This window comes from Scatophagus argus, chromosome 13 (assembly GCF_020382885.2).
Source record: "Scatophagus argus isolate fScaArg1 chromosome 13, fScaArg1.pri, whole genome shotgun sequence".
Classification (NCBI taxonomy): domain Eukaryota; kingdom Metazoa; phylum Chordata; class Actinopteri; family Scatophagidae; genus Scatophagus; species Scatophagus argus.
The window spans coordinates 18,149,698-18,177,096 of NC_058505.1; the positions used below are offsets into that span (position 1 = coordinate 18,149,698).

The window sequence follows — 27,399 nt, forward strand, 5'->3', positions numbered from 1 at the left end:
GACAAAGAAACATTTGCTATCCAAATCAAAATCTGCCTTATCTGTGAACATTTGAAATGAATTATTAATACAGTTTAACACAAAGGTGTTATGAATCCAACAAGAGTGAAAACCAGTGAACCATTTAGAAAATTTAATTTAGTGTTACTATAGTGACGTGAAAACATGAACAACAGAATCACAACAATAAAAAGCAACTTACATATTAAAAGGTTCTGCCACTACCACCCAAACAACAAGACAAAGCGTTACATTTTAGAGGTGAAAACAATAAAAACAACCATGTTGCATAATTTCAGTGTTTCTTAAGTTCATAGTCAGTGATATTTCATTTCAAACACCTGTTCCCAGAGTAAATACTGAAACAGAAGTGGTCAGGACTAAGGCCGGAACAAGAAAGTCCAGTCTTGCAGGACAAGAAGTGAATACATATGCCAACCTCCCTGTGCATCCTTTCCTCCCAAACAGAGTGCGAGTCATTGTCTATGTTTCTCTATGTACATGTTCATTCAGCCGTTTGAGGGCTTTTTCCAGCTGCACCATCTCCATCATTCTTTTGTGGCTCAGTGGGCTCCAGGTTGTCCTCCATAACTGGGTAGACCACTGAACAGAGCTTTTGGCACAGATGAGTCATTTTACCTGGATACAGTTGGGGATGAAAGAGACCGAGGAAATAACTTTGATTAAATGTAACAGTTCATACATGTAAATTCTTAATTTGTCAGCCTTTATCCTGATTATTATACCCTGTACCAGTCTATTCTTATGTTCTGCACCAAACTGGGTAAACTTTTTTTTGCTTGTTTTTTTTAAAATCAATCCTGTCTAGAAATACAGCTACAAGTTTAAATATGCATAACATCATTTTTAACATTTTAAACCTCAAAGTCTTAACATATTTTATCTGTGACAGCAGGATGTTGCCTTACCAATAGTAATATCACAACACTGTGGCTTGTTTTCCCAGTAGACTCCCAGAAAATAAACAGGGACGCCTGTCATCATGATGGCCAGACCAACACCACATACCACTGGCTCGGAGTACAGAGAGAAGACCAGCAGGAAGGCCCAGAACAGCAGGTAGATCACTGGCCAGAGCAAGCTCACCTGGAAGATGAAGAGTCAGTGTGTTAAAAGCTCAAAGATCCGGTCGCCTCGCGTCTGCATGTAGTCACATAGCATATGGGCTTATTATAATTACAACAGTATTGAATGCTTGAGAAGATCTGTAAAACTAGACTGTTGGTTGTGAATAAAGGTTCTACAAGAATTAGACAGACGTCTGTCCAAAAAGTGAGCCTAGTCTAAGTTTTTTTTGGTAAGTCCTCCTGTCTGTGCCTTTACCTTGATGGGTCGATGCATGTTGGGATCTTTGATGCGCAGCACAATCTGCCCGGCGACAGTGACGCCGTAGAAAAGGTAGTTGATGAAACCCACGTAGTTTATGAGGGTGTAAATGTCACTGGTGCACAACATCAGCAGAGTGGAGATCAACTGAATGTGGTGAGAGAGGAGAGAGTTACCACTTCTGCGCAAGGCGTGGTCACACAGAGAATAAAAAAGTAGCTTTTGTAACGACTCACAGTAAAGAGTAAGGCCGGGATCGGAGTGCAGCGTGTGACGTGGATCATGGCCAGCAGACGTGGGAGATGGCCTTCCCTCGCTCCGGCGAAAAACAGCCTGAGAGACAGGACCAAAGACAGTTCAGTCCTGAGAAGCGGAGCCAGCTGGCGTCTGCTCACCGTGTGCACAGCTGAGAGACCAGCTCAGGAAACACACAGTCCAGGTGATCACGCAAGCACCAGTGCAGAGGAAGATCACACAAGTGAAAACTGCAGGGTAAATAAATGGACCACAACAGGAATACATCTTCACTACATTCCGAAACGCAGTTAAAGATGAGCATTTGCACTACTCATGCATTTTATTCCTGTCGAGCTTCTCATTTTTACCCTGCTTAACCCCATTACTCCACTCCTGTACGTCCACGGGTACGGGCACAATATCAGCATGGTAACAACAAGAAACGAGAAACACAAAGCACAGCAACCGCAGAAGCTGGAATGAGGAGAAAGTGAGGACCGTTTAGAGGGACATGGCAGGACAAACTGACCGCGACGACGTGAAGAGGGAGCCATTGACCCCCCCGAAGGTGGAGAGCGCCACAGAGATGGGCATGATCCATGACATTACTCCTAGCAATTTCTCTCCAAATGTCTGGGAGAAATATTAGGAGCAGAGAGACAGAAGAGGAGGAGAAGAGAACAAGTACGCATTTCAAACACGTACACAGGTAACAGGAACTAAAAAGTTCAAAATGGAGTGCAAAAGGGCAATGGACTAAGAGTTACAGGCACTCTGCTACAATGAGGAGCATGTGGTTACTCTAAATGGCTTCTGGACAACTGGACAACTACAGTTCAAAATGATCACACACTCTGAGCTTCTAACTACATGCATAAGCACACACTCATTCGGGTCCGAGTTATCGTGGGTTTTCTCACCACTGCAACAGCGTTGGAGGCCAGCAGCTCCTGCGGGCTCATGGCTGTGACGTAGGCCACATTGGCAAACACGTAAACGAAGGTGACCACGGGAATGGAGATGAAGATCGCACGTGGTAGATTCCTGGGAGGTTGAAAGGATGAAAGATGAGACTGCAGTTCATGGCACATTAACCATTTCTGTGACTGAACTCTGATCGTCTAACACAGCAACATTACTAACCTTTCATTCAACACGCGAAACACTTGGATACAAAATCAGACACAACTTGTAGGGTGGGTTTTAGGTTTCATCACAATGCGATATATGGATTCCCAACAAAATAATATCAAAATAAAATTGATAGGCAACGATAAGAAATATCAAAGTTGATATGAGAGGATATCATATGGATCATTAAAATCAATTACAGAAGGTGCCTTCATAAATGGTTGTAACTGGATTAGTGCAATTTCAAAATAAAAGTTTAGTTTCTTTTGTTACTGATGAAATCCTGAATTCTCATAATTAATCTCACTAGAATTAAAAAAAAAAAATTCTGTAATGTATCACACTATATTTTGAGTTTTGTTACCTGTATGGGTCAACTAACTCCTCTGTGACATAGTTGAGGAAGTTCCAGCCTCCATAAGCAAAGGAGCCTTGTAGGAAGGACAGGGCTATCAGACCAACATCATAGTCTCGGAATGTCTCAAAGGCATGTGCTGGCTTCAACCAGTAATAGTGACCTGTGCACAAGAAAAAGCAAACATGAGATTTCATTAAAATGAAGCCCAACTGGATGTGACCGCCGCAGTCTGAGCAGCAGAGGGCACCAACCACAGCACGCAATACACGATTTATGGTTACTAAACATTTGATTTACAAAAGACATCTTACTCTAAAAGCATTAGGAATGCCCGAGTATTTACTTTTGTCTCGAAATATTTTTCTGTTAACTGCTATGTAGACAGTGTATTCATGGTGATTGTAAATGAGTTTAAGCTGCAGTGTCCATTTTTAACAGTTTTTGAACATCTAGCATCCAGCTCAGCCTGCATTTCTGGCTTCTGTGCCATACAAAGTGGGATACAAGGAGGCTCAGTCACATGAATGAGTCTGTTTACTGAACCTGGCACTGTGTGTATGTGTGTGTGGATTACATGTGGGATGAAGAGCTATGAGGGACTGTAATCCCCTTTTCACACTGGAATCACAAATCCCACGAGGGGCACAGGGGGACCATGTCATGACGCCAACTATAATTTTGCTGCTTCAAATAGTTTTCCCTTTCAGTATTACGCTTAAGACAGCGATGTCCAGGACAATGGAGGTGAATGGAAGAATACGCAAGATATAAAGATAAAAAGAACATATTTTGTGATCGAGTGAAGAGGTTTAACTCTTCAGACCTGTGAAGAGTATGCAAATAAAACATCACTTGAGATGAACTGCTCACAGCTCAAACACATGCAACCTGAGCTGATATCACATCAACTAAAAAAAAAGGTTAACAGACAAAAAGATCATAAAGAATTGTAGAGTGAGTGGGGGAAAAAAAAGACTCGCTCTCGACAAAAATAAGGAAACAAAGATTACCTTTGCATATTTGGACAACACCCATGATTATGATGAGGCCTAAGGCCAAGAGCTTTCCAGCAGTGAAGACATCCTGGACACATGTGGCCCAGCGCACACTGTAGCAGTTCACCCATGTCAGCAGCACTAAAGGGCAGCAAGAGAGAAGTTAGAGTGACAGCCATTATGTCTATGGACTGTCTGAGGAAACACTTGCACACAGTTTGTTTCTATGAATAGTATGCTGCAAACTACAAAATGGAGCTCATCCAAGTTGAGTGCTGGCACAAGTGGCAAGATTCCTTCCACAGCCCTTCTACACTGTGTTTCATATTGCCATCTGAGGAGACCTGGTTTGTGCTCAAAACATCAGAAATCATAATAAATAATAAAACCAATCAGATATAAAACATTTCCAGAACACGAATAAACAAAACCTGGCCCTCTGCAGCCCTTTGGATAAAACTGATGCAATTTCATTTTTGGAGGGTAGAAAAAAATGGGTGAATGATTATTCAGGATATATTTTTGAAATTTTTCTAAATTTGGAAAAATGTACTTGTACTACACTAATGTACTTCTGATGTAGCTTCATCTCTCTGTACCACTCTTTGTGGTACTGCTCTTTATCTGATCAGTTATGTCACAAGTAAATATAAATGTAGTAGAGTAAAAACTACAATATTTGGCTCTAAAATGTAGTAGAATGGAAGTATAAAGGGGCATAAAATTGAAACACTTAAGTAATGTGCAAGTAATTCAAAGTTGTACGTAAGCACAGTATAGTAATTGCACATTATTAGTGAATTTGACTTATGGCAAATTGTTTTCAAATGTTCTATAGCTATTGCTATAATTTTGTTACTGCAAATTCTTTTGGCTATGAAAATCATGTGGTGAAAACCTGATATTGTGACGGCCCTAACCTAAAAACATTCAGTTACTGAATGTACTTTAGATATTGTTAGATAAAACTGAAAAATTTGTTGATTAATTCACATGTTTAAAAGAGATAAAATCCAGTTTGCCAGGTACTTTTTCCACATTATAACTGAATACATTTGTGTAACTAAATGCATTTGCTTATTAAAACAGCCCTCAGGGCCAGCATATGTCACACTGATACCAAAGCTGTCTTTTGGTTGGAACAGCGGGACATGACAAACCAGTTTCCAGAAAAATCGCACCTCAAATTCAGTAGCTTTCAATTGGAGAAAAAACAATGCGTTGCACAAATAACATTTTAAATGGGGATTTTAAAATTTCTATGTTTGGGTTGGGTGCCCAGCGTCTCACAGCAAGGTAGCTGTGAGAAACTGTGACACGTAAATTTCAAACTCAGCTATGAGATAATCCATGCCTCCGCTTTCTAGCCAAGGCTTTTGCACCAAGTTTGTCAAACTCATGACAGATTAGGCAAATTATCCCACTTGAATTATTTCTTTTAAGACTGAAAGACATTATGAAAAAAAAATGTATGTATGTTAAAAAAAAAAAAAAAAAAAAAAAAAGTCAAAAAGTCTTTGCACAGCCTCCAACACACCTCAGCAACGATTAAATTTGCCATCTACTCTTTAACAGAGCATCTTTGATTGAAAAGTTGGATAAACCCAATGAAAGAATGAAGACCTTTAAAATTCACTGTGCTGAAAATAATTCTTCCAAGTGAGCTTTACTGGTCTGCTTCAAAATCTGTAGCTGTTATAGCACTAACCTCAGACAACAGTCATTTAATCAGTTTGAACATAAGACTCACACAGGCAGACAGCAGCCAGCAGACGCAGGCCATTCTCCGGAGGGAGGCAGGAGGGGAAGAGCGGCTGCAGGATGTAGTTTGAGAAGGTGAGGGCGATCACAGCCTGGTTAGTGGGGTAGATAACCAACACAGCAATCCACAGACGCAGGAAGCTGAGGGACGACAGAGACGGGAGGTTAATGAGACGTGGCAAAACACAAAAGCGCATTCACACCACTGATGAGCACAACGCCGTGTGAGAATAATAGCCCTCGTCACAGCAAAATGTAATAGATAATAAAGGAAATTAAAGCGTATTAGCTAAGTGCATTATAGTAATGCACTGGAGCACTGCTGAAGAAGACAAGAGAAATGAGTGGAACTGGGTCATCGACATTGTGGGATGCTGGGAATACAAAATTACCTTAGGAGAGGCTTTAATTAAATGGTGAGCATGAATGTGGAGGAGGGATGGGACCAGGGGTTTACCGCAAGATCTAATTACAAAAGACTCGCTATAACCTTGCTATGAAGTTTTTGTTGACTGCTTTTATCCATCATGTAACATAAAAATATGAAATACATTTGAATGGAACACAGCAACTCATTTCAGTAGACACACTTTTAAAGCCCCTTTGTGGAGATGATGTGATTTCAGCATGTTTCAAAGAGGATCATTGGTCAGTTATCACTGGTGCAGTCTATGCATTGCTTTTAACCATGTACAGTGCATCCAGAAAGTATTCACAATGATTCGCTTTTTCCACATTTTGTTATGTTACAGTCTCATTCCAAAATGGATTAAATTAAATTTCTCTCCCAAAATTCTACACAAAACACCTCATAAAGACACAGTGAAACAAGTTTGCTTGAATTTTTTGCAAATTTAAATGAAAAACAAAAAATGTAACATGTACATAAGTATTCACACCCTTTGCCATGACACTCAAAACTCTGCTCAGGTGCATCCTGTTTTCGTTGATCTTACTTCAGAGGTTTCTAAAACTTGAGTTGAGTCCACCTGTGGTAAATTCAGTTGAGTGGAAGAAGTTTGGAACCACCAGGACTCTTCCTAGAGCTGGCTGCCCAACTAAACTGAGTGGTGCTTTAGTCAGGCAGGTGACCAACAACCCAATGGTCACTCTGACAGAGCTCCAGCTTTGCTCTGTGGAGAGGGGAGAACCTTCAAGAAGGACAACCATTTCTGCAGCACTCCGCCAATCAGGCCTGTATGGTAGAGTGGCCAGGCAGAAGCCACTCCTCAGCAAAATGCATATGAAGGACCACCTGGAATTTGCCAAAAGGCGCCTGAAGGACTCTCAGACCATGACAAACAAAATTCTCTGGTCTGATGAAACAAAGATTGAACTCTTTGGCATGAATGACAAGGGTCAAGTATGGAGGAAAGCAGGCACTGCTCATCACCTGGCCAATACTATTCCTACTGTGAAGCATGGTGGTGGTAGCATCATGCAGTGGGGATGTTTTGTGGCAGCAGGAACTGGGAGTCTGGCAAGGGTCGAGGGAAAGATGACTGCAGCAATGTAGAGAGACATCCTTGCTGACAACCTGCTGCAGAGTGCACTGGACCTCAGACTGGGGTGAAGGTTTATCTTCCAACAGGACAACAAGCCTAAGCATATGGCCAACATCACAAAGGAGTGGCTTCAGGACAACTCTGTGAATGTCGTTGAGTGGCCCAGTCAGAGCCCACACTTGAACCCCACTGAGCATCTCTTTTTAAGAGATCTGAAAATGGCTTTGCACTGACGCTCCCCATTCAACCTGATGGAGCTTGAGAGGTTCTGCATTGCAGAGTGGGAGAAACTGCCCAAAAATAAGTGTGCTAAGCTTATACAATCATACTCAAAAAGACTTGAGGCTCTAATTGCTGCCAAAGGGGCTTCAACAAAGTACTGATCACAGGGTTATATTTTTGCTTTTTTATTTTTAATAAATTTGCAAAAAAAAAATGTGGAAAAAGCGAATACGCTGTGTGAATACACACTATATATGTATATATGTGTGAATATATGTGATATGCACTGTATTCTCAGTGTCCTCATGTCAGGTAAGTGCTGTGGCCACTCTTCATCATCTTCAGATAATTTCACTGATTAGAGTCACAAATTAGATGTCACAGATCAGACAAATAATATCTGTCCTTACCCAGCCAGTCCTCCAAAGATGTCTTTGACATATGAGTAGTCTCCCCCGGACTTGGGAATGGTCACGCCTAACTCTGCATAGCAAAGTGCACCAATGGCTGTGATAACTCCAGTGCTGATCCACACAATGAGGGCTACACCCACAGAGCTGGCATTCTCCAGGACCCCCTTGGGACTCACAAAAATCCCTGATCCAATGATGTTACCTGAGTGATTAACAGACACATATGACAGATTAAGAAGCAAATCAGTAACAAGGCTGGATGCATATCAGTACTAGCTTTTCACACAATAAATTATATGTATGCAGAAAAATAAGTCACCCATCTTCCAGATAAAGAAGCCTAACATTGTAGATATTATGCACATCAATGGTGGTGGAAAAGCAACATCTAAACAAGCTTGAGGCCAGTGAAGCAGACTTGTGGCTATAAAAAGAAAGATATATTTTCCTGTCACATGATGCCCCATTTCCTGCAGTACTCAAGCTGAGCTTTGTGTGACTTTATATCTCTCTCTATGAAGACAAAATCAGTTTCCAAATATTTGATGACTGATTAATTGTTTCAAGGCTTCTTTTCAAACAAAAATGTCAAACATTTGCTGACTCCAGCTTCTAAAACATCAAGATTTGCTGCTTGTCTTTGCTATTCATATTAGCAAATGAATAGTGTTTGGGTTTTTGACTGTTGGTTAGACAAAAGGAATTTGAACACATCACAATCAGCTATTGGAAAATGTGGTGATTTTTTTTCCACAATTTTTTGACATTTCATACACTAAACAATTAATTGTAAAAAATAATCAGGCTACACATAAAGCCTAGTTCATCAGGGCCATGGACACAGACATCCTTAAAGACAGTTCCTTTTTCTGTTCAAAGTCAGTTTGTCATTTTGTTCTGTTTAAATTTGCCGATCATATTGATTTGATTCACTGTAAATAAATTAAAGCATTGTTCTTCAGATGCCCAACACTGTTTAATCACAGTGTGAGCTCACCGCATCACAGCAGATCTGGGCCCTGTTTGGCTCCTCTCAGACTCAAAACCTGCTTGTCTGCTGGGTAGTCAGAATGGGGAGTTAAGTGATTTAGAAGTTTTCCAATATAATCCACACATCATATTTGTGCCAACTTGGAACATGAGGACACAGCTGCTTCAAAAGTGCAGTGCCCACACTAAATCCATGCTTCTAGATGGCGATGGAAAATGCTGTCTCAACAACAGTGGACACCATTAGTGGGATTGCTTTTATATTGATGTGTCCTTTTTTTCTCTGTGCATGTGTGGGAGGCAAGTGGGGACTGGCCAGAAACAGGAAAGTGACTTCTTGGACTTGTGGCTAGAGCCTGAAAAGATATCTATCTATATATATGTGTGTATATATAGGGGTATAGTGCAGCTTTAAACTCAGCCTTTGTCCATTATGGAAGCCCAACAAATGCCAAGCAAACTTAACGGTCATATGAACTGGATTCTTCATGCTTTTAATGCATCACTCAGACTAATTGTTTTCATTTACCAGGACAGTTTTACCAGGAAACACACATGGGCTTACTTACCGATTATAATGCCACAGGCGCTGACTAGGCCGATCTGTTTTTTCAGAGCCACCCCGGAGCTTCCTTCTGTATTTTTCCCCGAAGCCGACCCCGAGTCCGGCGGGTCCGTCTCCCTGCTGCTCCGCTTCTTCGGACCGTCGGTCATCCTGAAGCCCAGTGAGTCCGCCCTCCTTTATGGTCCAGGAGAGGAGGACAGTGCCTCAGCACTAACCCTGCCAAAACAAGAACAGAGGAACTGGAGGCAGATGCATGTCACACATGTCCTGAGTAATTAATCACAAGTTCCCTTCAGCCATTAGACGTTAGACTGCAGTGGTTTCTATCGTTTGTTGGCTAAAATTAAAAACCAGCATTAATAATTCACAGTGCAACACGATGAACAGCCCGGAAGGCCACTGTAAAGCTATCAGGAAGATTTTCTACTAACCACAAACAGACTCTGAAACAAGCAAAATGAGCATAAACCAAGACAACGTCGAGATATTCAAGCTCAGATGCACTGGCTTAACATATCTCGAAGCAGCACCGACCCAAGTTTTTCTTCCTATGTAGGAATTTCCAATTAACCTCTCAGCACTGACCTCATGCTCTTTGTTTAGCTGTGCGAGCCTGAAACGAGCAGCTCATTACGTGCTGACCTACCTTTTCGGCAGCTGCGGTGACTTGGAAAAAACACTGAAAGCTCCCTGTTAGGTGACGGACTTCATGGTGGACAATAACTCCTGTTGGCTGGCAGTGATGAGCGGGATAACAAAGACTTCCAGCTGACAGCCTCGATAAATAGAAAAGCTGGTTATTTTCAACCAATCCGCGCAGCCTAAATTGTCAACACGTCTCAGGCCCCGCCCCCTGTAGTGGGGACCCAGTGGTTTATTTCTCCCATTGACAGAACACGTAACGTACAGCTTATCTTGACGCACTGGTTTACATACAACACCTAATGTTAAGACTGAGCGTAGGTCTAACTTCATTATAATTTACTTTTACAATACTATCTTTTTAACAAAAAATAATTTGGTGTAGGACTACTTGCCATACAAATGTGTCCAAAATACACACAAGGATCATCATGGACAAACACAATAGGTATCATTACCCCAAGCTGCTAAAATTAAACATTAAATAAGATAGATAAATATCAGTTTTAAAAATCCCAATTCTCCAGTACTTTATCAAGGCCCACAATGTCTCAAACTTTAAAATGTCATCCTTGACATCTTTATAGTTCTGTGTGTAATGTACTCCTTCTCAAAACATCAAATGAATGCAACATCACAAAACTTATGATCTTACATAAATGAGTGAGTTTGCAGTCTGCATTTTTTCACTTTATGAAAATTGTAAAGCAGCCACAAAAACAAATCATAATTCTTTAATGTTACCAAAATGTCATGATGAAACTGCAGACAGGCAAAACATTTAAATCTCCTATTGGCCCCATTTTGCAGCAGCAACTCCTATGATATGCGCAAACAAGTGTTTGCAACATGATAAGACCAGACAGGGCGTGTTTGTGGGCCAACACTGGGAGATTCATAGAAGATGAGGTACAAGAGGGGTGTAGAATAGATGGATGTCAGGAGGTGGAGTGCATAAACCTCAGAAATGCTTACACTGGCATTACACCATAATGGGCAGGATCACTCAGCTGTGACTGAAGAGCAAATTTAGGTGCTTTGGTAGCATCAGTGAGAGTTCAACTGATTTTGACATTGACTTGTTCACTGCATTCCTATGTCTAGTTTAGAACTAATAAAGCTTTGTTCCATCTGACAGACCTGGAAGGAGCATTGTACCAGTGCCAATGAGATAATGAATATGAGATAGTCACAGTGCACCAGCCAGTTGTAGGGTGAGCACAGAACACTGCCAAAACTGATTACCTGTGGAACAGCAGGTGGTCATCTGAGAGTGACATCTACTGGACAACTCGCATGCTTCCAGAATGGGCCGCCATCTCATTTCAACTATTGAGACTGTGTTTGTGGTCCTAAAATTATTCACAAATTTTTATAATGTTTCACATTTTAATTCCAAAAACCTGCAGAGTATGGTGGTACCAAATAAAGTACAGAGCATTTGGAGAACAGTACAGTGTTGTTTTATTGACATGGTTCAAACATACAGAAACAAAACAACAAAGCTATGAAGAGACAGCCCCCAAACAATGCAGTATGTGACCTGAATAATGTAACCTTCCCGTGACCCTCTTGTAATGAGTATATGGGTATTTCATCAGCACAGAAGTATCAGTACGGAATGTGTGATTGATAAGGCAAAAGTCGGTTGGTATGAGCATGTATGTCTAAACGTCGGTTCACAACAATCGGGGAAAAAAATACAATAAAAAAACAAACCGGTGACAAGGTGTTTTGACATTTTCTGAATGAGCCAGTCGCACAACAACATTACACTCGGTGTTAGTCCGTGCCTGCTGAAACACACACTTCTCAAAAACGCAGACTGTAAAATCTGGTTTGAGTAGTCAACTTTTTCATTGCAGGCTCAAAAGTGGCTACCGCTGGTTAAAGCCTGACCATACTTCAGGGGGTTTACAGCACAAGTCAAAGGCTGAGGTTGAATGGTCTTTTTTTCAGAAGTAACTAAGTGGCAGGAAGGATAGGGGCTGTTCGAATTCTCTACTTGCTAAATAAAGGGGCTTCAATGCTTCTTTTCTTATCTCCTTTAGCAAACTCCATCCTTGAAGAAAGTGCAGTTGAACTCTCTTAGCACCACAGTTTTTCCTAAATCTTTATGAATTCTCCTTCACATCTTCCCTTGACCTCATGAAATGTTCCATCGAGCCAAGTTAAGGTGTTAAGAAAAAGAGAATAGGGTGGAAAATTTCATTGGCCATTTAACCACAGCCCAGGTATTAACTGTTTATTTAAAAAGAGGCAGGTCACCTCCACTTTATCTGCCACTGAGTCTTACTGAAACGTGCGTGTGTGTGTGTATGCCTGTTGACTGGTGTGCTGATACATCATCTTCACAGGCCGATGGTGTAGGAACGTCCCGCTGGATTGTGGATGGCAGAGCAGGAGGGCTCGCTCACGGCCCATTCGTACCACACCTTCTTCCCATTGTTGCAGCGCCAGAATCGCACTGTGACATCATCATCCCGGGATATGGAGATGGGTTGCTATTGGAAGGAAGAATTTGAAGAAAATATAAGGATTAATATGCAAATGCAAGGATGTGTAATGTTAAATTTACAGAACCAAAGGATTTTATTGAGCACTGACTTACTTTGAGGGGGAAGAGGATCGGGAACCAGGAGAACATTCCAGGTGAATGTGTATCTGGTTTTATACCTGCAACAAATACACACACGCAATTTACACATTAATAGTAGAGTTAATTAATAGAGTTAACTTTAGTGCAACAAGACCTCCTCCTCCTTATAAAGATGACTCACTGAGAGTGACATCTTTGTACAGCGTGGTCTCAAAGTAGCCAGCAAAACCATGGAGCACTGAGTTACAACCCACTGAGAATCTGAGGCACTGATACCGGTTATTGTTCATATCTGAAAGAAGAAATACAGGGTCATCAACACACAACAACACACTGTGTCAAAGTGTATAGTGTATTTTTTACTTGGTACACAAGTTTTGGGTGTTTGTTTCCACCTGTTGTGGGGTGTGTGAAGGTGAAGCATGGTTTGGGGTCAGCCAACTGGTGGAAGTTATGGAGGCGCACTACGTAGGGCGTCTCAAAATGGCACTCTGGGTCCTTGTCACGTTCTCGGCAGCCCCGCACTTCGTTGTAAAGCTTTGAGGAGGACAGCGGAGCCAGGTAGGACGTGTAGGAGCAGGGGATGCTCACTCCATCATCTGAGAGTGACAAGACAAGGTAAAGGGGAAAGAGAGAGTGATTTGAGATGCAAGGAAGCATGGAAGGTACATACTGTTCCACATGTTTGATGTTGCTCTGTATTCAGTGACTCTGCAGCTACAGCGCCTGCATACGTTGTTGATTCTTGAACAAAAAACAAAAAAAAAAAAACACACACAACACTGAAGTACCTTTGAGGAAGTGCTGTGCTCCATCTAAGCACTCAGGAGAAAGTTCATTGTCGCCAAACGATCCAAGCAGCTCGCTGACAATGATGTCGGCTTTCTCAGGTGCTGCCCACTCCCGCATGTCACATGACACCACCGTCACCTGATCACCCCACTCCTCGAAGCGCCAGTTCTCCAGCCTGAACAGGTGTGGACCAGTTAAAATGTTTGTCTGTGGAATTCGTATTGGAAACTTCTAGGCTACATGCCACACACTGGTATACAATATTTGTTTGGTTTTCTTTTCTGGTCATGTGGGTTAATTAGATAGAAATCAGTGTATTACAAATACATGACATTTCACCAGCATTTTAATGGTCTGATCACAACAGGGTGCATTAATCAGGCAATGCATCCCAAATACAACTTTTATCCAATACTTATCTCGGTATGTTCACAGGATCAAAGTTAACTGCAAGCAGGTGTTGGCTGCTTGACATAAAGAGCAGTACTCCACTTACGTGATTACAGCATTGGGATTTTTCTCCACAGCGTACACCCTCAGCTTTCTGTCCGCCTGCCTGGCAGCACGTAGGGAGGCGTTGACCAGCGGACCCCTACCTGCACCCAACACCATCAGCACCCTGTGAGAAGGAAACACCATTTTGATGGTTTCTGCCATCACTGCTTCCTGATTTATCCCACTGAGTTGTAACACTTTCCTTATTTTCTTTCAAGTGCTCTGATCTACTGCTAGAGGTATTATATGGAGATTTATCAGGGGATAGGGTGCTGGTTGTCACAAAACAATAAATAAAAAGTCTAAAAATACACACACGTGTGTACAAAAAACATATGGACAAGTATTTCCCCTTAACAGTGATTTTAATACCATGGCAAATTTTGAATTTCAACTAGATATTGTCATTGTTCTTATGCAGACGTTGGAACAAATACTCACTGAACATTTGTGTCTTTTTGCTCCTCTGGAACTCTGTCGAGTAGACATTTATATACAGCCTGTAAATGCACAGACAAAGCATGTGTTTCAATAAGTTGCGTGTTAACCACTTACAGACTAATTACAACACATCTAACACAAACTTCACACAAAGGAACAGGAGTGTAAGTGGTGTGTGACTGACCATCTGTTCCATCTGTACAAACTTTGCTTCAGTTCATAGGTCAAACATTAAAGTAAGCTCAGTGTAAGAATGGTAAAACAACTGCTATAGCTACACTACTAAGGTTGTCAAAAATATTGATACTTCAATACTTTTTTGATAACATCTATAGTTGGCAGGAGCTTTGGGACAGCCAGTTAGGTGAGTGTCATAGAGTTGGCTTTCCCTGTGCTTTTTTGATGTATGAGGTGAACAGCCTCACCTGCTGGTACTGCGAGTATTTAATAGGATCCTTCTCAAACACTTCATATGTCTGCGACTCCAAATTGTCCATGAGCGGCTAAGAGAAGGAAATAAAAATACATTAATAAATAAAAAACTTAATTAGTTTTCATTATTCAACAGCAAAAAAAATTACACATGTATCTAACACTTCCTTACTTGGAGGGGGGACTGCAGGTAGTCTTCGTAGCCCTTAGCGAAGAGCTCGTAGGCGTTGGGCGCAGGTCGGTTCTGGTTGAGGTATTCCAGGTACTGCAGGTAGGATCGGAAGTCCTTCTCAGTGTGGCGACTGGTTCCTGTGAAGATGAACTGGGCCTCCAACTAAGAAAAGAGATTGTCTTTATTAAAATATTGCTTCTGCATTTGACTAATTTCAGAAGAATCTGTTGAATTATACCTTGAAAAGGGAGAAGATTATGCGCTGATGGGCTTTTGACAAAACAGGGAAGCCCTTCTTATTAGTTAGGAAGATGCTGGTGGGAAGTATGGCTGCTTTGATAGGTTCCCCAAGCCACTTATCGATCACAGCTTCTGACGGCATGTCTGCTCCAATTTCAACAGCTTCAGGAATACAAAAGAAGGGTACACTTTAAGTAACAGACATAACCACAGTGATTCCTTGATGCACCCATTTTGCTCCAGGCTCTCTCACCAAGACAGATCCTCTTGTTGTAATCACAAAGGGTTCTAAATGAGTGCCACCTAAAGGAACAGAGGCAAGTACACAAAGTAAGTCACCATTTTACAGGAAATCTATCACACTGTTATAGCTTGCAGACAGTCTTCAACTACACAGGAAGTGGACTGAAACTAACCAGCTCCAGGTCCTCTCATCAATACTTGGGTCATCAATGCAAGAGCTGGGTTCATTCTCAATTAGATCTTCCCGCATGTCCTCCATAGGCATCAGTGGGACACGTATCCAGAACTAAATGAGACACAGAGGACAACAGGAGATAGCTGATAAATTCAGCTGTCTGACTTCACAATCTGCACGTGCACGGTGACTTTGCTAATGTTCTGTGTCTTACATTTGAAGTGTGGTGTCCAGTGTGGATATGATTTAGCAGCAGGCGGGCAAGGTTGGCATTATGAGGACCTTTTATCGGGATCATAAAGACAGGCAGACCCAGGTAGGCTGAAAAGTTTAGCTCCTGCGCCAGAGCCTGCAGAAAAACACAGTAAGATGAATGATGAGAGTATGGCAGGATAATACAAGGAGACAGATTCAGAAAGGTAGATGATAGAGACTGGACACTCATGTCTAAAAATCTTGCAATTAAAGAACCCTTCTTCTGCAACAACATCCTAAAAGAAAGAATCAAAGCCAAAGAAATTGCCCAAAGTAAGGAACATACTGCCTCTGAGTTTCTGCGTTCTGTCTCGATTTCTGAATCTGCGTCGATCCATGGTGAAAGCTTCCCTACAATGAGTGTGTTCCAATCTAGACAAAGCAAAACAGAAAGTTATTAGCATTTCCTGTCAATCCTAGGGTCAGTGAAGCTCTCATTGATAAAATCCATCTGTTTTACGGACCTCATAGTTTGCAAAAAGTAATTAATTAATGCCAGTGTTATATACATCTGAACTGTTGTCTTTAAAGATATGATCTCTTTTTTGAGTGGCTGTGATACTTTATATCTCACCTGTGTGCTGAAAATTTCTTTTAAATCACCTGTTTGTTCATATGATTCAGTTTTCTAGCTCAGTAGGTGCTACTTTCTTATTCTTAATGTCAGATGTTTAACACGTGTTAAGATCCAGATAAAGTCATTTGGAACGTGTAAACACCAAATAAGTCCAGACTTCACCTTCTATCTCCAACATAAATCTGATACATTGTATTATTACATGACACATTACACGCATATGTTAACTGACAACATATACTGTTGCCAATTACACTAACCCAGAGAAAAAGAACAAAGTCTGAGAATAGAAAGTGAACCTAAAACAAAGAACAACTTGAATATGTATTAGTCATGTAAACTGAATAATGATGATTGATGATGATGATACACCTTGTAAATAGATAATATTATGTACTGTACAACAAGGTGGTAAAATTAAAACATGCTGAACTTGTAACATAAAGATCCATCCGTCATAATCACTCAAGAAATCAGTCCACATGAGGTGGCACAGGAGGCCTATTCCAGAATACATGGGTACATTTACTTAGGCCAAATTTATAGACAGAACGCCAAGTAATTTAATGACTATTAACGCCCGACATGATAGAAACGTGAAAAGGTAGAAACAGTAACCTCGTCCACACAGCAACAGGTCTGACCGGGTCTGAGCACCAGGTCGGGATTTAGCGGGCTCCAACTCAAACTCTCTCCTGAACCTCGGGTGGAAAAGGGGCATGCACAGGAAGTCAAACCTGGATACCAGAGAAAGAAAGCACGTCGTTTTAACATTTGCATGATTTAGAAATGTAAACGCAATCATATTTACTTATCGATACCCCAGCCGGCCCACAGTTTTAAGATAATAGCTTATACGAGTATAATAAACACTACACAAGTGACAAGCATCGTTGTGACTGGGCACGTGCTGGTAATTTACCGGCTAGCTTAGCAAGCATCACGCACTGGCATTATACTGGTAAACCAGTGCATCCCTCTCGTAAGCTCAGTTCTACTGAAAACAAACTTGCAAAGTGCAGCACTCTCACCCCAGTTTGGCGACCGCAGCTAACGTGTCGGCTATCTCTGGAACGCAATTCAAATCTCGTCCGCAGGACACCCTGCTCCCCGTACTGGCAGACGCCATGATTTTAGCCGACTGAATGGATTGACGGAGACCACTCCGTTGCTTCGGCTTACGAGGAAACTGACGCCATCTTGGACCTACAAGAACGCGCAGCCTCTTTAGGTAGCAAGATAAAATGTAGATCCAAAATGGCTGCGTAAGTACTTCGGTTGCATGTATCTAAATTACCGCGAGAACTGCGCGTCTTCAGTTTATAAAAACTGAACTCAGTAGTTAATGTTTTCGAATCAAAGCTTTGACGTCGTGTTTTTCCTTCCACAGAATTTTGAAAGACATGATTTTTTTGGTGTAAAATGAATTAAAAGTGTCATAGAGCCTATTGTCTCAATAAATCAAAAAATATTTCCTTTTCTTCCATGAATTAATTATTACTTCCAATTCTTCCATTTTGAATGGAATTTTGTTGTTCTCGTGGGTCTCTGAATCTTATTTTAGGTGTGCCTACAGTTAAGTATGAGGTTGTAGCTTTCCTTTAACAGCAAACTGAAAATGATGTGAAAAATATGCATGAACTTGCACATGGCTGTCAAGATGACTCGGTCAGTCAGCAGAACATGTAGGGTTTGCACAAAGTGGCTTCTCTGAGATATTATTTTACAGTAGGTAGGATAAAAAAATTGCTTATATCAGCACAAATGCTTTTGGACAAGAGCCTATGTGCACCTATAATTTTGCAAGGTGTCATATTTGGGAGGGCTATAAAAGGGTAAAAACTCCAGTCTTTCAGACTTGCCACTAGATGAGAAAATGAGAGTAGATGGCAGCAGTCAACAAGAAAAACCACAGTGAGACTGACAAGGCTTAATTACTTGGTTTGAACAGTTTTCCCAAAGATGAACTCTGGTTTAATCTGTGTTTGAGGAGGACTTTTTTTCTGCCAGTCACAGGGATTGACTCCGATTTTCTGACTGAGGAATCTAGCCGTATCTGCTTCCCTTATACCAATATGGCTTTAGAAGATATTTGTGGTTTCAAAGACACTCCTGTGCATTGCAAGTGGTTTCCTGCCTCTACTTTTGAAGATACAGACACATCTCTTCATATGGCTGGCAATGACAACTTTGGAATGAAGACACTAAAGAGATCTGTGAGAAATAGTGGGATTCCATTGCACTTCTTCATACCAGCTTTGCCAAACTCTGCCCTCTTCAGCCGTACACCTTCATTTCTCTTTTCTACAGCCAACCATTCAGGTACGGTCTGCAGGCCTTTCCCCCTGTCCCATGGAACAACCACCTTGGGTTTCATCTTCCAAGGTGGGGTCATTGCAGCTGCAGATACGCGTGCCAGTGCTGGAGGGCTCGTTGCCTGTCCAGTTGTTCATAAGATTACACCTATTCACTCCCATTTAGTGGTCACCTCCTCTGGTAGTGGTGCAGATTGTATGCTGTGGGAGAGAATTCTGACCAGAGAGATCAGACTCTACCAACTGCGGCACAGACGTTGCCTTTCAATACAAGGCATTGCCAAGCTCCTCTCCTTTATGCTGCACCCGTTTAAAGGGACTGAGGTGTGTGTGGCTCTTACACTGTGTGGCTGGGATAAAGAAGCAGGTAACACTGACTGTGCCAAGAGGTCAGCGGACTCATCCTTTATTAATGATGATAGCTCCCCAGCTGTTACTTCAGTGACACACGGTGGCCCAAAACTGATATATGTGTGCAGCGATGGAGCCCGACTACAGGGGGAAGTATTTTCTGTGGGTTCCGGCTCTCCTTATGCTTACGGTGTCCTGGATAGAGAGCTGAGGTGGAGTCTCAGCAAAGAAGAGGCCATCTCCTTGGCAAGAGAAGCGGTGTTCAGAGCCACTCACAGGGATGCTTACTCAGGAAACAATGTGGACCTTTTCCACATCACAGCCGAGGGATGGAGCCAAAGAGAGAGAGAGGACCTAAAAGAGGAATATTATAGAGACATGGAGAGGAAGGCAAAGATAGTTGAGGAAAGAAAAAGACTGACCAAATAAGATATGTCGAGATAAAGCAAAAATGTGGTGGTTTCAGTGTAGCTAAAGATTATAAATAGTTCAAGGGTTGGCCACCGTCTTTAGACTGTATCTCCTTCCTGCTCCTCCATCCTAACAAATTGTTTCAGCCTCGGAGTCTTGGGTCACAGATTTTTATCATGGCATTGAATTTGTAGGCCGCCACAAACACAGGGGGCGCTGTGTGTTTTTGCCACTATGACTCGATAAATTTTTGTCTCGTTGCACGGCGGAAGTTGCTTGCTCATCAGACAGTTTCAAAGATGGCTCTTGCTAGTCTGTTGAACAGTGATTATGCGGATTTTTCATTTGACAATTGTCAGCCTTTTCCCTCTGGATGTGTACCCCGACAAAGTGGGCTAGGATTTGATGCTACGCCGGGAGATGGTCTCAGTTTTTGCGTTCAAAACCAGCTGAGTGCCGGGGACGAGGATGGCGTCGAGAGAAAAATAGAGTTCCTGCATGGAACCACCACTTTAGCTTTTAAAGTAAGTGTACCAATCGCTTTTTGTAGTTAGTCGGCAAACTAAGGGTGTAATTGTGTACATAGTTATGGAAGTCGAAGTGTAATAAATCATTCAGACTGTAATCATTACGCTTTAACGCTAAATAGCGCTACATTTTTAAACGTTGCTCATGCTAGTTCATGCTAACATGGCTACAAAGCGCTTTCTCATTGCAGATGTTCACATAACGTTAGCCATTTGTGATTATGATTTATGATGATTTCTGGTTTCAAAAGCAACTCTCTAAACGTAAGATGGTGATCTATGTGCGACTTTAGTAGTGGTAGTGATTATACTTACATTGTTGATTTTTTGTCTTGGGGGCAATTTTCCTTTAACACCAATCCATTTTTTATCCCATTAAAGATAGATTAACAGTAGCAGCGAGTCTGAGTCTGATCGAAATGTAAGTGTATTCAGTGATGATATCTCCTGGCAGGCTTTTTTCAATATCAGTAGAAGGGAGAAGAACGGCAGAACGATTATTGTTATGTTGTTATGTTATTTGCTCATGTAAGTGTTGTTCAAAGTTTCCATGTTTCCTTCTCCTGCATATTATTACATAACCAGGCATAATTTTGAAATATGAAACGTTTGGTTTCACTGGGAATGGTCAAATTTGATTATACAAGATAAAAACATTGGTGTCAGCCTGTGAAAACCGATGGGTCATAAAACTAACAGAGTGTTGACTTTATGTATCACAGGTTGGAGATCCTAAAGCTCTAATGAATAATGTCAGCCAAAGAAGAAATATTATTTCCAAAATGTTCAAGGCGCACAGCGCTTACAAAGATTTCAATAAGGTTAGAGTTGATTAAATGGAGTCCAGGCCTGCGTACTTGGGTTATTTGTAAATATCCACAGTCCCAAGAAATCACCCTGACCCAATGAATTCATGCTTCTAACAAGATGCCACTGAACCCCGTTGTTATCCACTAAACCATTAAAACAGATAAGAGCTTTACTCTTGCATCTGGGTGACATCTTTTTATTACATTTCCTGTGTCCTTTTAACATATATATGCACATACAGATATAACGCAGTATATACAGATATGGAATTCATATTTTGAAAATACTTTTTGATGTATTTGAAGTGAAACTTCAAATTACTTGAAAATGTTGACAACCCGGTCCATTAGTGTTGTAAGATGTTACCCTCCTGCTGTTGCCTTTCTCTTTCAGTTCCAGCATGGAGTCATTGTTGCGGTGGACTCTCGGGCCACAGCGGGTTCCTACATTGCCTCACAGACAGTGAAGAAGGTGATTGAGATCAATCCCTACCTGCTGGGTACCATGGCTGGAGGAGCTGCAGACTGTAGCTTCTGGGAGCGCCTGCTGGCCCGCCAGTGTCGCATCTACGAGCTTCGCAACAAGGAGCGCATCTCTGTGGCGGCAGCCTCCAAGCTGCTTGCTAACATGGTGTACCAGTACAAGGGCATGGGACTCAGCATGGGAACCATGGTGTGTGGCTGGGACAAGAGAGGCCCAGGTAAATACAAAAGCTGTGTATGACATACACATACAGCCTGTCAGTGGACAGTCTGTCCACTATTTGTATTTATTTCTATATAAAAAAAAAACGTCTCTCCAAAGATCAATTTATTTATCATTCTACAACCGAGGTAGTGTTGCTAGATTATGACAGAAATTATAGTCATTATTATTTTGGTCAGTATTGAGCTCATGATTATTACCCACTGACTCGCAAAACATCATTCGTTTTTTGAACTTTGGAGAAAAAAAAAACCCCTTTTTAACAGTGAATTTCTTTGAGCAGCAGTGCATTGGTTTTACTCTGTCCTTTCATCAATTCTATCTGTGTGATATGTACAAGTTTTCTCTTTCTCATTCAGTACTGAATGTGCTTGTGACCAGCTACACACTGTCAGCTGTGGAGAGCCAGCATATGTGCTGCAAACTGCCAGGCTGGGGTTTTCTCTTCTAACTTAATTTTGTGAGACTTTAGGACTGCCACAGTGTGTAACAACTGTCCATGTCTGCTCTCCCAACACGAGTTCACTGTGTATGTGTGCTTGATGCACAAACCTGCACACTATGTGATGCCTTCTTCTCTAACAGCTGAACTGGTTTTACCTTTGTTGTTGACCAACTGCTCTCTTCCCATCATCTTTGCTCAAGCTGAGCTAAACCTGCCACATCCTGGCTGAGATTGATTTTTGACTTTAAGCAAGGGTTGATTGTGCACCGTTGTAGAGGAAAGGGATGCTCTGCATTTATCACACAAGACAAAAGGAGAACATTGCAATGCAATAATCTTTTTATCTCTCATCTTGTTTTTGGAATTGTTGGAATCGAAACTGTTAAACAATAAACAATACAATTTGATTATTTCAGTACTAAATAAAATGATGTACAATGAAATGCAAGCTGGAGACCCTTGCTCATCACAAAACAAAAGCTATTACTTACAGTGGAGTGTTGAGGATGAGGTGTGGGGTCTCACTGTCAGTTGTCTTGTGGTATGGCAGCTGATCCTTCTACACTGTCTGCCAGACAACACTGGCAGTGTTTTCTTTTAGTGTCCTTTGTGCAGACACCTCACCTAATTGATGTCACAGTTTGCGGGAATAAAACATCACAAATTGATGAAAAATCCAGTCCAGATTGACACCTTGCAGTGTTTTGTGTTGTGCACTCAGTCCAACAGTTTAGAACCCAAACACATTCAGTTTCAAAACGTGAAAAGCAAAAGAGTGTGTCGTATTCTTAAACAGAAAAGGAACCATCACATGCTTGGCATTTTGCTTGAATTTTGAACTTTTTGAAAATTAATAAATTAAAATTTTTTGGATATTATGTCAACTGTGTAGTATAGTATTTTTTTGCAGTTATATTCATAACACTGCAGATTTTTTTTGAGAATACAATGTAATTCACGTCTGAGTGACACACTCAAACTCTCCAGCTTTTATGGCAAATTTGTAATAATCTTTTAGGTGCAAAAGAGTGACTTTTTTTGGTTTTGTGGTGATTTATGCTGTTGCATGCCAAGTTTAAACACATTTGCAGTTCCCAAAGTTCCCCACTAGATGGTATTGTTGTCTTTGATATCCTCTGGTCCTTTTGTACTTAAAGCTGTGGCTTTTGGATGCCACACAGTGTGAGGGCGTACATCACAGAAGGTGTGCTTAAAGAGTACGCCACAGTGACACAGTAATGGGAAATCGATGAGGCTGGGACTGCGGGCCAGATAGAGCGCAATGGGATGATGGACATTGGGTCTCAGCCCTGGACAACTGGGTCACATGCATAATGCCTGTACACCTGCGGAGATCGATGCTGGCTTTGTCTGGAAAGCAGAGAGGGCCCGCCGGTATGCCAACAGACGTAAATGACGTGTTAAATCCCAGGCAATCAATTGGGGAAATAATGATCCTTGTATGAGTTCAATAGGTGTGGGAGCTTCGCCATGGCCCCCACAAAGCCAATGATTGAATGTAGAGGTAAATGTCATGTAAATTAAATCAATCGCGATTAGGCGGGAAGCTCATTAGCCGGCTACAATCATGTCAAGAGCTCTTATTCCCCTGATGAAGTGTCTTAAGCTGCATGCAAAATAAATCAAATAAAAGCTATGTTGAGGAGCTTGTCAAATACTGCTCCATGTAATAACATTAAATGTTACAACACTTCATCAGTGCATAGTTAAGGCTCTAACTGTGGAGTGGTTTTGCTTTCGACAGGGGAATGTGGCTACACTCTGCATAGCGCCATCTGCTGCTCTCTGCAATGACAAGAATGGTGTTTCAAGAACGTGATGTCTGATTGAAATGGGATGTAGCTAAGCAGTGTATGGTATGAGACCTCGTCAGAGAAGACCCATGTGGCTGTTCAACAGCCAGTCCCAAGAGAGTGATGTAATACCCCCCCCCCCTTCTGTTCACCTGCTGCTCCCTCTTTACTCCTGATCCAGTGGTAAATTGTACTAAGAGGGACAGATGACAGAGACATTGACCCATTTGATGCTAGCCACCCATCCATTGCTCCTCATTGACTTCTAAAAGCTGTCAGTCCAGCCAGCTACACAGGCTGCTCCTTAAAAAAAGACTCCCTGAGCACCTGTCAGTTGGTCGATGGAGTTGAAGGAGCCTCACTTGGTTGCCGCTGCTGCAGTGCTCCACGAACCAGGCAGCGTGCCCCGGCTTCCGCTTTATCTGGGCCTCATGAGTTCCACCCCCCGCCTTTTTTTTGTTTTCGGAGCACCTTCATGCTTCTCTGTGTCAGCGTTTGAGATTCAGACACCATTAACCATTATCGCATTGGGCTCTACAAAGACCCCAGGTGTGTATGCAATGGATATGGCAAGTATTTTTTGGTGCCGCTTTGCTTCTATACTTGGACCTTCAAAAGAGTCCTCATCCACCTCCGTCAACTGTGCTACTCAACACAAGAGGCTGCCTTCACAACTCGCTCTCCCTGCCTATTATGCTTATAACGAGTCGCTTACAGTTTTTCAAGAGGAACAGGCAAGTCTCAGAATGGCAAATTACCCCCATGCATAGGCAGGCACTGGATGATTATCATGGCAAGCTAACGACAGGCTGAGGAAGCTGCAATTTGCCTGTTGAAAGCAATGGTAAGCCCTTTTTTCAGAAAAGCAAGTGGCTCTCTATCCCTAATAGACTGTCACTAGTTTAGTGGAGGAACTCTGCGAGCGAGAATGTGCAATCTGGGGCCATTTTGAAGTGTTTTTTAATGTGGGAGATGAGCAATGGTGGTGGATATTAGGCAATTTTATATGCATGTGTTCCTGCGTTTTTCTGTGCGATGATCATTTTCACAGGTTTCGCTTTGTGAAGCGCCACAAAAAACATGCCTTTTTGCAGGCTGTCTTTTTACCATCTGCAGACTGACTGTGGGCGAGCTCACAGGCTGGTGCGAGTCACCCGTTCCATGTCACTCTGGGTTCAGGCCTTGCGAGTGTGTCATGGTGTGGAACAAAATGTCTCACGTGTCGGCGAAGTGTAGTGTGGAGTAAACTGTCCCTCACAGGTCCATTGGAGCATTGTGGGTCTGCAGTGCATGTGGGATTATATGTATGGTTGGTTCAGTGTGGGGTGAGTGTGTGTATGTGTGAAAGGATATGAGAGTGCTCTACTCATCTGATGTCCACAGGATGTAAGTGCAGCATCCCCCCACCCACCCCCCGAGGTGCGAGATGCGGTTACCTGTGCAGCTTGGATTGCGGGTCGATAGTTAATTTTTGGCGTGTTTGCAGGGATCAATAAGGCCCTGAGCAGGGCCCCCGGGCAGACAGCGATGTGGCCCGCGCCTCGTCAGCAGGTTCCGCGGCCGGCTTCGTTGTACTTGAAGAGGATGCAGCTGTTCATATCTGTCAGCCTTACTTCACTTGGAGAGGATGCAGCTGTTCATATTCTCTCTCTCGTTGGTGGAGATGATGTGTGTGCGCTTACAAGTTTGTGTGTGTTTGTTTGTGTGAGAGCGGCAGTGTTAGATGTACACATCTCGGTTTTCCTGACAAAGCTCGATACCGGGAGCACAGAGGATGCTTCAGTATCGAAAATCACTTCCTTTCCTCCCACATCCCCTTTGTCCCTTTTGACCTGTCTTTTGTTGTTTGTCCTCAGGGCTGTACTACGTCGACTCAGAGGGCAACCGGGTGTGTGGTGACCTGTTTGCTGTGGGCTCAGGCTCCATGTATGCTTACGGTGTGATGGACAGTGGCCTGCGGTACGACCTGTCCGTGGAGGAGGCCTGTGAGCTTGGCCGCCGCGCTATCTACCAGGCCACGTACCGTGACGCCTATAGCGGAGGGCAGGTCAACCTCTACCATGTCCACAGCGAGGGCTGGACCAGGATCTCCCAGGATGATGTGCTCATGCTGCACCAGCAGTACAAGGATCAGGCATAGTCGTGTAAACCGGCACCAGGGAGGGAGGGAGGCAGGCAGGGTTAGGAGTTTATTCAGTATCCAGTGTTTAAGATGTATTGAAATGTCGGTAGGCTTGATGCATGAATAAAAAGGACTTATCTGCTGATTGATTTCCACTTGAATTACTTCTGTTACCCATTTTGACTTGTTGCTAGCTTAAAGCTTTATATTGTACATTTTAAAAGATACCAGTGAGCTCCTCTCACCCTACACAGGCTGTGATTTGATGGGCTGTGGTGGGGTGATGACTCAAACATGCTTTAATACAGTGTGGGAGTAGTGTGGTGCTTGCCCTACATACATTTCATTTAGATCATAACCTGGGAAACTACATCTTTCTCAATAAAACCTGTTTTTTTTTCTCCAGATGCGTTGTTTTTGTTATTTTGCACGAGTTATAATATTACCTTAAGGTCTCTAAAACACAAATAGTTTCTAATAATTAATATCTTTCAGAATTCACTTATAACATGAAGTCTCGTGTGTAGTCCTGTTGCCTCATCTTCCTTTGATGTAGTCATTTTCCCCACTGTTGGTGTTTACTTTTCAGTCATCTGTTCCCCCAGCTGTTGGGATACAGAGGTACATCCAAAGCCTGTTTTGTCTCCTCTATATGTTCTGTGTTTATTAGCAGGGAGTTGCGCTGTCTAAATAGCACTATTTAATTGCATACCACAAGCCTCAGTAATTGTGCCTCCTGAGTTGTAACAGTGTGTTTTCTTCCCCTCATTGATAATGTTCCCTTCCTCCACTCACATTGCACAAATAGGTCTTTTAATTGGAAGTGGGAAATTTATTCTTTAATTCCTCCTCGACACACTTAGCTTCTCCATGCGCAATGTTGTGTGCCACCCTGCCATGGTGTTTTACAATGTAACGACCTGCGCTGGCAGTGTGTGCCCCTCCAGCAGTTTTTATCATTAGGAATAAACACTAGTAAAGGAAACGGGGTAGGCATCTGAAGCCATAGTGCTTTCAGATCATGGTTAAAATCTGGTTTCACAGGTGACTAGCTAGCAGATGGAATAAAAATAGGATTTCGATAAATGGAAATGAGCGGGTCACATCTGTGATGCTGTGCTTGGTAAATGAAGTGATTGGAATTGCACCATCAATAGAAGCAGAAACTGACAGTAATGTGGCATTAAAAGCATTAACACTTAAAAGAAGAGTCCTTTAAACCCTCAACCGTCCTCCTGGGATAAAGGGTAAAAGGAGTGTTTTTTCACAAAGTGACTGAATATGACTACATTATATCCTTCAAGTAGTTGAT

At 42.2% G+C, this 27,399-nt stretch overlaps 4 protein-coding genes across 4 annotated transcripts; 2 read left to right on the plus strand and 2 right to left on the minus strand.

Annotated features, from left to right (window-relative positions):
• Positions 1–118: 118 nt before the first annotated feature.
• slc7a8b (solute carrier family 7 member 8b) lies at positions 119–10,326 on the minus strand. The gene is made up of 12 exons (XM_046409360.1): positions 10,171–10,326; positions 9,529–9,740; positions 7,967–8,171; positions 5,819–5,970; positions 4,084–4,209; positions 3,080–3,233; positions 2,505–2,628; positions 2,114–2,217; positions 1,584–1,680; positions 1,345–1,494; positions 930–1,107; positions 119–639 (listed from the first exon to the last, which is right to left on the minus strand). Exons 2-12 carry the CDS (start codon positions 9,671–9,673, stop codon positions 506–508), a joined length of 1,569 nt encoding a protein of 522 aa, XP_046265316.1. The 5' UTR covers positions 9,674–9,740; positions 10,171–10,326; the 3' UTR covers positions 119–505.
• A 1,280-nt stretch (positions 10,327–11,606) lies between these two features.
• prmt5 (protein arginine methyltransferase 5) lies at positions 11,607–17,816 on the minus strand. Its single transcript, XM_046409313.1, has 16 exons — positions 17,619–17,816; positions 17,206–17,324; positions 16,297–16,382; positions 15,970–16,104; positions 15,754–15,866; positions 15,591–15,640; positions 15,336–15,499; positions 15,098–15,259; positions 14,919–14,996; positions 14,494–14,552; positions 14,054–14,176; positions 13,557–13,732; positions 13,161–13,364; positions 12,947–13,057; positions 12,778–12,842; positions 11,607–12,670 (listed from the first exon to the last, which is right to left on the minus strand). Exons 1-16 carry the CDS (start codon positions 17,714–17,716, stop codon positions 12,518–12,520), a joined length of 1,896 nt encoding a protein of 631 aa, XP_046265269.1. The 5' UTR covers positions 17,717–17,816; the 3' UTR covers positions 11,607–12,517.
• Positions 17,817–18,657: 841 nt separating this feature from the next.
• Positions 18,658–19,820, plus strand: psmb11a (proteasome 20S subunit beta 11a). The gene is made up of 2 exons (XM_046409232.1): positions 18,658–19,269; positions 19,345–19,820. The coding sequence occupies exons 1-2, from the start codon at positions 18,663–18,665 to the stop codon at positions 19,680–19,682; spliced, it is 945 nt and encodes a 314-aa protein (XP_046265188.1). The 5' UTR covers positions 18,658–18,662; the 3' UTR covers positions 19,683–19,820.
• Positions 19,705–26,492, plus strand: psmb5 (proteasome 20S subunit beta 5). Its single transcript, XM_046408623.1, has 4 exons — positions 19,705–19,720; positions 19,875–20,188; positions 21,395–21,701; positions 25,822–26,492. The coding sequence occupies exons 1-4, from the start codon at positions 19,705–19,707 to the stop codon at positions 26,103–26,105; spliced, it is 921 nt and encodes a 306-aa protein (XP_046264579.1). The 3' UTR covers positions 26,106–26,492.
• The last annotated feature ends 907 nt before the right edge of the window (positions 26,493–27,399 follow it).

Excerpts from the sequence above, each read along its gene's own strand:
- psmb11a (XM_046409232.1), top strand. The coding sequence starts at position 18,663 with ATGGCTTTAGAAGATATTTGTGGTTTCAAAGACACTCCTGTGCATTGC. Across the intron at positions 19,270-19,344 it reads TGGCTGGGATAAAGAAGCAG|TGACACACGGTGGCCCAAAA; the intron begins GTAACACTGACT and ends CTGTTACTTCAG.
- psmb5 (XM_046408623.1), top strand. Across the intron at positions 20,189-21,394 it reads CCACCACTTTAGCTTTTAAA|TTCCAGCATGGAGTCATTGT; the intron begins GTAAGTGTACCA and ends TTTCTCTTTCAG. Across the intron at positions 21,702-25,821 it reads CTGGGACAAGAGAGGCCCAG|GGCTGTACTACGTCGACTCA; the intron begins GTAAATACAAAA and ends GTTTGTCCTCAG.
- slc7a8b (XM_046409360.1), bottom strand. The coding sequence starts at position 9,673 with ATGACCGACGGTCCGAAGAAGCGGAGCAGCAGGGAGACGGACCCGCCG. Across the intron at positions 2,629-3,079 it reads GAGTTAGTTGACCCATACAG|GAATCTACCACGTGCGATCT; the intron begins GTAACAAAACTC and ends TCAACCTCCCAG. Across the intron at positions 640-929 it reads GTGTTGTGATATTACTATTG|GTAAAATGACTCATCTGTGC; the intron begins GTAAGGCAACAT and ends AACTGTATCCAG.
- prmt5 (XM_046409313.1), bottom strand. The coding sequence starts at position 17,716 with ATGGCGTCTGCCAGTACGGGGAGCAGGGTGTCCTGCGGACGAGATTTG. Across the intron at positions 15,641-15,753 it reads GATGAGAGGACCTGGAGCTG|GTGGCACTCATTTAGAACCC; the intron begins GTTAGTTTCAGT and ends CTGTTCCTTTAG. Across the intron at positions 13,058-13,160 it reads CTTCACACACCCCACAACAG|ATATGAACAATAACCGGTAT; the intron begins GTGGAAACAAAC and ends TTCTTCTTTCAG.